The following is a 10,303-nucleotide window of genomic DNA, read 5'->3' as shown; positions in this document are numbered from 1 at the left end:
ACGATGATACGATTGGCTATGGCTCCGTGCAGACGCATCTGATGGACATTCGTAGCGCCCAGTAAACGGCTATGGACAATTGTAAACCACACCTCTCCTACGAGAAAATGAATGTTGTGACTTTAGTCTGCATTAGCCATACTAACTTTTTTCAGCGGTTTATTGTCAGTTTTTTTCCGTCGCTTTTATCATGTTTTTGACTCCTCATTGTCACTTTTTTATGTGTTTTTGGTGCGCTCTCATCCTCATTATTGTGCCATTTTTGACGCTTTTTCAAGAAGCTTTAAAAACTGGAGAAAATGTGCTTGGTTCAGGTGGGGGTTTAGAAGTTAAACATACTCTCTTTTTGCCTGGTAATTTGTAGGATGAGCATATTTTTTTTACCAAGCTCAACAGAAACCAAGATCAGAAACAGCTAGTGGTGTTTCAAAATGAATGGAGAAACTAGGTCCGTGTTGGGAGGGGAGAGACAGGTTATTCTAGTTGCAGACAGCTGACAGAAAGCCCAAAATAAAATGCAGCCTTCTAATGTGCACATATACTGCAGCTGCACTCACAAACCATAAAACAAATGCACTGCTAAATACCGGCAGTGTTTCTAATGATTTTTGTGCAAACGACAAACACTAGCAAACACTAGGCAGCCACGCATCGAGTTAATATTGTGCTTTATTATGTTTTATCGCCACAGAAAGTTTCCCATGGCCACGTTTTATATAAAAGAGGAGAGATTAAACCAAATGCACTGCTGTCACAGACCCTAGCGTGTAGCAAAATAAATATAAAATGGCATTATGTCATAGAAAAAAAGTGGTGGGGCACGACAACAAGAGGATGCATCAAAAAGGGAGATTCTGGAAGAGCTTATAGAAAGGTTTTTACACATCTACAAATAGAGCTGCACACAGTCGCACACATGCAGGAAACTCAAACACACAAATTCATTCGACGCTGCACACGGAGCTAAGACCCTGGTGAAGCTATAGGTGTGACTACATAAAGTGGACACATAGTGATTATGCCGAAAAAGAAGGGCAAGGGACAATATACATTTCGTTGACAAGGGCTATGATGTAAAGGGAGAGAAAGTGCTGTTTTTTCATTGTCTTTCGTAGACTCGCGTGCATATGGTGTCGTCTGCCCTCATTGTCTGGAAAGAAGAAACAAAAAGAGTCAGTTGATTGAACAATGTCCTGTGGTTCTTTGACTTTAGGTCTATTACGTAAGCATTGAACAACGAAGAGCCGTGCATTATACAGCTTTAATGCACGGCGTGGAGCGGTGTTCCTCCGTGACATCTTAAACCCCACCTTAAACAAGCACATTTTCTCCAGTTTGGCATTACCCAAATTGAAAAAGCTTCTTGAAAGAAAAAGTCAAAATAGTGGCAAAAATTAGATGTAAACAAGGATGAAAACGCAACAAAAAAGTGACCAAAAAGTATTGAAAATGTGACCAAAAAGTGACAAAATGTTATATTAAAAAAAAGTAACGACTGTGTGGCGGCAATGCATGGAAAAATCTTAGCTCAGTTTTGTAGGCATCTCTGGAATTGCCCATATATGGTCGTGTTTGAAAGTAAAGGGGGAAAACAATTTGGAGATAAATCTAAACTTTCTCTAATTATTCTAAATCTACTTTAACAAATGCTGAATTATGAATATAGTTTTCTACTAAATAACGATACAAAGACAGTCCATAATTACATAAATAACGGAGAATGTTAACATGATGCTACATGTAAGCATAGTTCTAATGCTAACGGATAGCTAGCGCTAGCTACGACTGCCGTTTTTTCACTGAGAAATTATCCATATGGGCCAGATTTACATTTGACGTTATTTATGTGTGGCAAATAAGTTCATATTCCACCTGAAAATGGCTAAAAAGAGTGAAAAATTGTGTTTCCCAAAAGATTCTATTTTCCCCCTCGGCGAAGCCCCGCCCCCTTCTATGACACAATGCCATCTGTATCAAGCTTTTAGATTTGGGTAAAGCCGACCTGGAGGAACTATGCTATTATTACTATTACTATTTTATAAATCCTGAGCAAGAGTTATTTAACGTTTTAAGCCGTTTTACCTGAGGTTAGTTCCAGCTCAATTATTTATCGTTACTATGGAAACAGATGCAGAGGAGTGATATCTGTTGCCGGACTAACTGTGGACTCTCTTGGATCTTTTTTTTTTTTTTTTCGTATTTCTGGTGGGTTTTCACTGCTGACTAGAAACTGGGAAAAAAATTATGATCCTGGAGTGTCCCAGAAGCCACCGTGATGGATAATAAAGGCGCTATGCAACCACAGGGTTCACTGAAAGGTCAAATACGCACTAATATCAACTTTTGCTTCTTAAAAAGTTACATAATGCACCTTTAATATTCAAACAGGGTTATGAATCACAGAACCCAACCACTGTCGATAAGTTTTTGGTCATTCACCGCCATATTGAAGGGACTTTCGTGTCTCAAGAGTGACGCTGCTCGTGTTTGGCAGGAGATGCAAATGAGGGCGTGGGGAGACTGATATCCCTGTGTATAAAAAAATACAGAGGGGTATCATTCTGGACTTGCCAGGCTAAAAATACGTTAGTTTCCTGGCCAAAATGGGAGACTTGACAGCTTTGGTGAGGAGCAGCCTGAGGACCCATCTCCAGCTCTTTAGCTACAGTTTCTTGGTCAGGATTTTACCACTCTGGAGGACTGGGGTTGTACCTGTACTGCACCGAGCTTACCAGAATAAGTATAACTGAATAATGGTCTGAAGTGTCACCAGAAGTAGCCTGCCCACCACAGTTTGAGAACCACTGGTCTAGTTAAACACAGAGTCTACTTTGAACTTGTTGTCAACCCTCTGCAGAGCACAAGGCCCAAAATACTCTGAGGTCTATTTACAGTTTGTCGGTTCGGCCTGTGGAAAGTGTGTGTGTCCACTGTTGTTGAGACAGTGTGCTGCTCACACCTTTATCTCATAACTATTTCAAGTGAGTATCCAAGGCCTTAGTTTTGTGGGGGCCCCATGAGGAGACTTCTTGGGGTGACCTTAAATTGTCCGAATGGAGAGATTCCAAGTATCTTAAACGGTGCATGTCTGTTCCATAATCAATTTTATGCGGAAATAATGAGCTATAGACTGAAGTAATGAGACGCACGTAGAAAAACCATAGTGGCCTGTGTTTAATTCATAAGCACCGCTTTGTATAGGGCTTCATTTACATTGGTCAACTTCAGCTTTACTGATGACGTAGTTTGAATTAGTTGTTTTTTTCTGGTTATGCTGAGAGAAAGCTGAAAAATACATCAGTGATTCTCAAACCGTCGTATCTGTCCCACTGGTGGTATTCTGTGTCATCTGAAATTTTTAATTTTAATTATATAGTCAATTATTTGATAATTTTGTTGGACAATCACTGATTTACATTCACATTACAATTATTACTTATTTATTGAAGGCAAGGGGAACGGGAGGCGCATATACATTTACTTGATTATAATCATTCCTGCAAACACAGGGTGCTCAGCTTCTCCTGGCCTTCAATGAGTTTTTTGCACCTGAATTTTTATGTGTTACTTACAAAGATCACATCTTTTACTCTGTTGATCCAGTTTAGTCAATTTGTTTGATTTATGTGAAGTAACTAGATCAGAAATTCAGATAAATTAAGTTCCACCCTGACCCTAGGGCTATAGGTATAAATAGGATAGATCTAAAACAGACCAAAAACAAAGTAAATCTAGATTTAAACTTGGTAATAAACTTGGACAGAACAAACCCTAGTTTTGAAATAGGACTAAAACATGTATTAAATAAAAATCTTACATATTTTAAGTAAATCTAAGAATGAAACACTGGAAGACCCATAGAATCATCAGAAGCCCACAGCTGTGACCAGGGGTACAGAGCATCGAGTACAGAGTCTGGGAAACACGTTATTTATTTATCATGGCTCTATGACTCTGCCCAGTCAGTCAGGAAACAGGTCTGTGAGTTCAGACAACTGGGCGGGTCCTGCAGTCTGAGCTTTTGGGCAATGTAATGGGATGATAAGGTAATTGTCTGTGACAAGTCAAAACAGTGTATGTGTTAAATGCTTTTGATGTCACACCTACTCCTGTCTGTGTGAAACATTTTATCTTTGAGACTAAACTTTTTGATTTATATGATGTTATCTTCACTTGAGTCTTCTGATGTTTTGCCAATTACATTATATCTTAATCAGATAAGATCATGTTAACAAATAAATAGGTTATCACCCTGAATAATGGCCTGTATAGGCCAGTCACCTGCACGTAGCTAGTGGACAATGTTTTATTTAGACCACTTAAACAATGTGTGGCTAATGGCTATTAAAAAAATAAATAAACAGAACACTGTGATGTTTGTGGATATTTACCAGAATCAGCTTCCCTTCGTTAGTGAGCTCTCGTGTCCATGACGTCTTAGGCCCCTCTCCTTTCAGCAGAGTCTGCTCACAACTGATTTTACTGTCTGTTTCCCAACGTGGAACACTCTGCAACCAAACAGAAATAAATAAATAAAACATGTACAAGAAGTGGATGGACTTATTTGATCAGGAAGGTCTCATTGAGAATCAGTGTCTCTTTTTTATGAGAGACAGAAATCCCCACATAGTCCTGTCATCTGCTTATAGCAAAGAAAAGCAGAAACCAATAGTTTTGCATTGCAGTGACCTGGGGCGATAACTTGTGATGCGCTCATGATCAGAGGGGTAGAGCGCTGCCCGGATGCTTCTGTTTGTTTTGGAGACAAACTAACACGAGCCACTGATGGGAAAGAGGGAGAGGAGCAGAGAACTCGAGGGAGGGATGCGAGGCAAAAAGGGCAGGGTGGAAGTGCAAAGAGGTCAGGGAGAGTGTGACGGATTAGACTGTAACATGACATGCCTGCGGTGCCTGGGGACTGTTATCATACCCTATCAGTCCAAATACAAAGGGAGGCCAAATGAAACAGATAAACACAGAGCCGACCGCCTTCGTCAACACTTTCACTTCTGTGTCTTTGTGTGAACAGGGATGCAGAGCTTGTGTCTGCACCGTACCGTGCAGGGACGCCCGTCCACCGTGGCCTCGTTGAACTCCTGTCCCACGGTGAAGGTGATGTGGGTGGTCCGGACCGTGGTGGACGTTTTAATGGACAGCGTCTCTCCGTCTTGTGTGATCTCCACCAGAGGTTTGGAGGCGGCCTTCACGGCAATCTTACGCAGCATTACATTGACTCCTAAAACAAAAACAGCAAGGAACAGGTTTGTGCACAAAAACAAGAAGAAGGCGATGTTTCTTTCTACTAATACACCAGTGAGTACAAATGTTGTGAAGTTGCTGTGGTCTTATTGGTGTATTCACAGAACAAGGGGGCTCCTTTAAGGCCCGCAAAATGCTACAAATGTTCCTGAGCTCTTTCTGAAGAAGAAGCGGCCTGCAAATGTGTTACTGCCTAAACAACTCGGCCAGGGAAACAATGAAGCATCTGCATTCTCCCAGACCCAATCATCTCACAGCCATTTGCAAGAAACAAAAGCAGAAATACTATGGTTGGAGCCTGGAGCCTATCAATCACATCGTTTACGTCCTCGCTGGTGTCTGCAAAATTCTGCTGGCTGCTGCGGCGCATTTCTCAGTGTGTCGTAAATAATAAGTCTGTAACTGCGCTAAACCTGGTAAGAGATAAAAAGCCAATATGTCTTAAGTATTTTGGCCTAATTTGGCAGCACAGGTGAAAGGGGGTGAAGAGTGAGGCATGTCAATCTGGACTCAAACCGTCGATGTTGGTAACAGTGTTCAGGATATGTGCACCCGCCTTAACTACAGTATTGGACTATTGGCTGCACACATGCAGTCTTGACTTTATTGAGCTCAGTAGAGAAATTGTCTTCTCAAGGCAGCTCTGTGTGTGACTGAGTGCAACACTCTTGCTATAAAGAAGATTGCTAGTTTGAGTCGCGGTTGGATAAGACCTTTTCTTTCACGTTTCATCCATCAAACCAAACCATGGCTAATGCAACAGACTGAGATCCAAGCAATCCACCAAGTTCCTTGCTCAAGATTCCCGGCCGCTGCACCTGACAGGTTGCCCTGAAGCACTAGTTAATGGATGGTTCAAATGCAGAGGACCTGTTTCCCTACATGGACAGTAAAGTCTACAAAAAGTGTGCCTACAATCAAAATCAAACTCAGGGACGTATTCAAGGAATAATCTTTGTTGTTGTTTTAACGAACATTTAAAAAGGCAATTGGCGTAATATCAAGGAAAAGGTGAAAAGGCCAAAAGCGGTTATCAAGGGGGAAAACAGGATCTTTCAGTGCGCGGGTGTTTGTAGAGGGAGGCGGTGTGGGCTCAGATGGTCGGGGCAGCGGTCTGTGTGAAGGAAGCGTGCACGCTGCTGTGTCTCCCGCCGAGTTAGATTTGGCACTTCTCACCTCTGGCACATTCCCACCTGTCACCAAGTGTAAATATATACGCCTTAGAAACGCACAGTCATACAGCGAGCAGAGGGGCGCCCAGACGATCCTCATATCCACTGTACATAAAGCTGTCTGCTGCACATTGTCATCAACTATGTGTCATGTGTACGCACTGAAGATTTGGAAATGCCAAGGGTGCACGGGCACAGTTACAGGCTTATATCCAGACTGTATCTCAAAGCATGGTGCTCTGCACAGAAAGATGGTAATTTACCTTATTCTGAGTCATTTACACAAAATATTTCCATGGAACATTATCTAATTTGAAGTAATTGAGATTTATAATCTAATTTTTAAAGCAAGTAGATGTTTTTTTTTTTTTTACGTACCTACTGAAATCGGGCAAATATACACTTTTCTTCTTTTTGCAGTGTTTTGGTGCTGTTTTTTTAAAATTTTATTTTATCTTTTATTATTATTATTTATTATCTTTATTTATTTCTGAACGCATGCACACATTTATTGCTAACTGTGATTTATTGTGCATTAATAATGAAAAATAAGAAAACTGAAGAATCCAGTTGAAAATCAATCTCCCCTTATTTCTTTTAAACTTTGTTTTGCATTGATTAGAAAAAAACTGTCAGTGACAGATAAGTGCAATGGATTCTCCTCGCAGTCTTTCTTAGTCAAAGTAAATGTGCCTGGCATTTGGTGACCTCTATAGCAAGTGTGGGAAGAGACTTCCCCTCTCTGTGCCTTTGAGAGTTCAGGCAGCGAGCCAACTGACACCACCTGACGACTGTCTTTTGACCCTAAAGTCAAGGCCTGGACCATGAACCATTTGGGAGTCACAGAAGGGGGTGAAGCTTTTCGACAAACTGTCAGTTGTCCAGAGCTGGAATATTCTGGCTTGGAGCCGACCACATGGACCTTCCAAAGAGATGGATGCTTACGGTCAAAGGTCGGAGGAGGAGGAAGTTTTCAGGAAGGGAGCAAGATGATCTGGACCGTAGAGAGAAGAGAGAGGAGAGGTGATGACAGTCTGTGCCCATCTGTGCTTGAAACCAGGGGATGCAATGAGACGGCATATGGTAGAAATCATGAGGTTTACACTCATCAAGTCCTCTTATAAATGATACATTTTTACTATATACTGCAGAGATTGCATTGTCTGTGCCAAGCTGAGCATTAGGGTGTTTGCTTATGGTTTGAGTTTTACATTGGTTTGAGTTTTGATGTAAAACCTGGATTGCCTGCACTGTTTCTTTAAAGTAATTTCTGAGCACATCCTGGCATTCTGTCCATGCAAGATGCACTGTGTAATAATGTTTAGGAATAGACCCCTAACAACAGATGGCACTAAATTGTACAAATCCCTAAGTCCGCTCCACAAAGAGTTATTAAGCCCCAGACAGCGCGCACAGCAGGTGTCCGCCCTTATTTCTGATGCGATTGTCCAGCACTGTATCGTGTCAGGACGGATCTCTTCACAGTCCGGCGCTGTAACGCAGACAGATGTGCCACCGTTTGTCCCTATTGTGTTCAAAGAGACGGTGGGGGCAAGCCTGGCTGGGGGCAGAAGCTCTGAGTTTTGGTTTTGCAGAATGACAAAGACCCCCTGCCCTCGCTGTACAGGGTGCTTGGCGCGGGCGCGGGGACACACGGGAGGATCTGACCTACAATGCGCCAAGGAACTAGTTGACATGGGGTCTTTGACATTGTTAATGAATAGTTCTAGCATTATTGTGGCCTTAAAACGGTGTCTGACGTTGTCGCGCCACTTACCCAACGTTTTCAGCAGTTCCTCGAAGTTTTCAGAGCTCCTCATCTCCCAGGTCCCGGCAAAGTCAGGGATTTTGCGATCCATCTTATGAGCTGTCAGGTTCAAGTGTGCAAAGGTCCCACTGTCTTTCTCTGTAGTGCTCCAAATGTCCTCCAATGTGTCCTTCAGATAGATGTCCAAGTGAGATATAAGTGGCGGTCCACTTCACTTATAAGTGCATAGTCTTGGGCAACTGCGCGTAATGAAAAGCCGAGTTCTTAATGAATGGTTCAGAGAATGCAGAGACACTTGTACCGAGATACATACGCCCATCGCGCAGATAAACACGCCCCCACAGAGCCAATTTACCCTTTAACGAAGGCAAGGGTCCACCCCGCGCACGAACGTGCGCTGTATTGCATGGCGCGCATTTGGAGATACAGTTAATCTATGTCTCCGTCCTATAGCCTCTCAATTGGGATGCGCGTAAAATGTGTTTTTCCATGAAGTTTTAAGCAGCAATGCACTTCAGTGCATGGCATATCACTGTTGCCTGATATCAACTCTTGGATGAGGCACCTGCGACTCTGGGCTTTGATGAGTTAAGTTCATATAGGGCTAGAATAAACACGATCATTGCTGGTTATGAGTTAAGTGGGAACATATCTGCGCTGAGGTGTGATATTGAAGCTGCATTGAGGAGGGCAAGTTCACTCAGTCCTGCGCCTGAGCGGTGCGTCATAAAAATAAAAGCGGTGGTAATGGGATCCAGCTTCTGGCCTCGACCGGTGGGCTATCCATTTAACGGGGCCTGCATCAGAGGAAAAGCAGCCCATGAGGGAGGGAGATGGAGAGATTAAACCAGAGGTGAAATGGGCGCAGGTCTGCAGAGCCCCCGCTGCTCGAACGGAAGAAAAGGAGGAGACGCATCAGACGGGCCAGCGGCGCAGGGTCAGGGGCCCGCAGGGTCGGAGGTAGAGTCCTTCGAGGCACACGCACGCGTGCACATTTTGGGTGTATACGTACACGCACGCCCCTATGATTGATGGCACCGAGACAAAGCCGACGTTAACTATTGACTCTTGATGGATGATTCCATCCGCTTCACTCCACGGTGAATTAGCGCGCGGTAACCCGGGAGACTAAAAAAGGATAAAGGGGCAACTGATAAAGATGAGCGACAGATTCACCCTCTGCATATCATGAGGTGATGGAGGTGAAGCTGCCTGTGATTGACAGTTGGCAACGGGATATGCGTCTTTACGCACAGGCACTCTTCCAAAAACAAGTTCTTATCGCGCCGCCAGCTGTTTGATGTGAACAATAATGGCTCAGTTGTTCTCATTATCGACACACACCACTGTATTGTAGGCCACGCAGCCGTAACATGTCCGTGCAAGTTCTTCTTGATCCAAACAAAGGAGTTGTCCTATTTTGCCCAGGGCTGTAATTTACACTGACTGAACAGAGCATCTCTTGAAGTTAGCAGTTGCCAAAGTGGACTCTGACTCAGTCAGACCTCAAAAGGAGACGGTAAATAAATGTTGTTGTTTTTTTTTTCAAAGTTGGGCATTTAGGTCCTTAGGAGTGAATGCATTTGCCTGACAAAGTACTTGGACTATATTGCACTGCTCCAGTGACTTAAACAGCAGAGACTGGCCTTTTCAATGATTCACTTGGTGCTTAGTCAATGCTCAGACATGAAGAGGCTGGAGGTGATATTTGCACATAGTGTTTGGTTCAGGGCAGTTTGTCTGCCTGCTGCCATGGTGGTCTGTGGACACATCTGCTCTAAAAGAGGGAATTGATCATGCTCCCAGTTTAAACGTGACTGATGTCGTCACAATGGCCACAATGAAGAGCTGTCTGTGCAGGAGAAAATTTATCTTGGGCCTCATCACAGACCAATAGGTTATTAGCATATGAGTCTGGCATCACTGCGAATGCATCAAAGGCGACTGAATCACGCAGCGGCACCCTGAGCCCTGGTGTTGAACATGCCACAGTGAGGGCCTGATAAAAGGCCTTATGTGTGAGATGCAGCATGTCAGCACGTGATGACAAAGCACCTCTGCACATTTAAAGGCAGTGGACCGTGCTCCGCTCCGATCACCTCAC

General features: G+C 43.3%; 1 protein-coding gene across 1 annotated transcript; it reads right to left on the bottom strand.

The window, feature by feature from the left end:
* Nucleotides 1–670: 670 nt before the first annotated feature.
* On the bottom strand, nt 671–8,477 carry crabp2a (cellular retinoic acid binding protein 2, a). The gene is made up of 4 exons (XM_079561735.1): nt 8,209–8,477; nt 5,058–5,236; nt 4,392–4,508; nt 671–1,150 (listed from the first exon to the last, which is right to left on the bottom strand). The coding sequence occupies exons 1-4, from the start codon at nt 8,288–8,290 to the stop codon at nt 1,100–1,102; spliced, it is 429 nt and encodes a 142-aa protein (XP_079417861.1). The 5' UTR covers nt 8,291–8,477; the 3' UTR covers nt 671–1,099.
* Between the last annotated feature and the right edge of the window lie 1,826 nt (nt 8,478–10,303).

The sequence above is a fragment of the Gobius niger genome (assembly GCF_951799975.1).
Source record: "Gobius niger genome assembly, chromosome: 8".
Lineage (NCBI taxonomy): Eukaryota > Metazoa > Chordata > Actinopteri > Gobiiformes > Gobiidae > Gobius > Gobius niger.
Note: the sequence above shows the minus strand (reverse complement) of the source record. Positions and strands in the feature narration are given on the sequence as shown.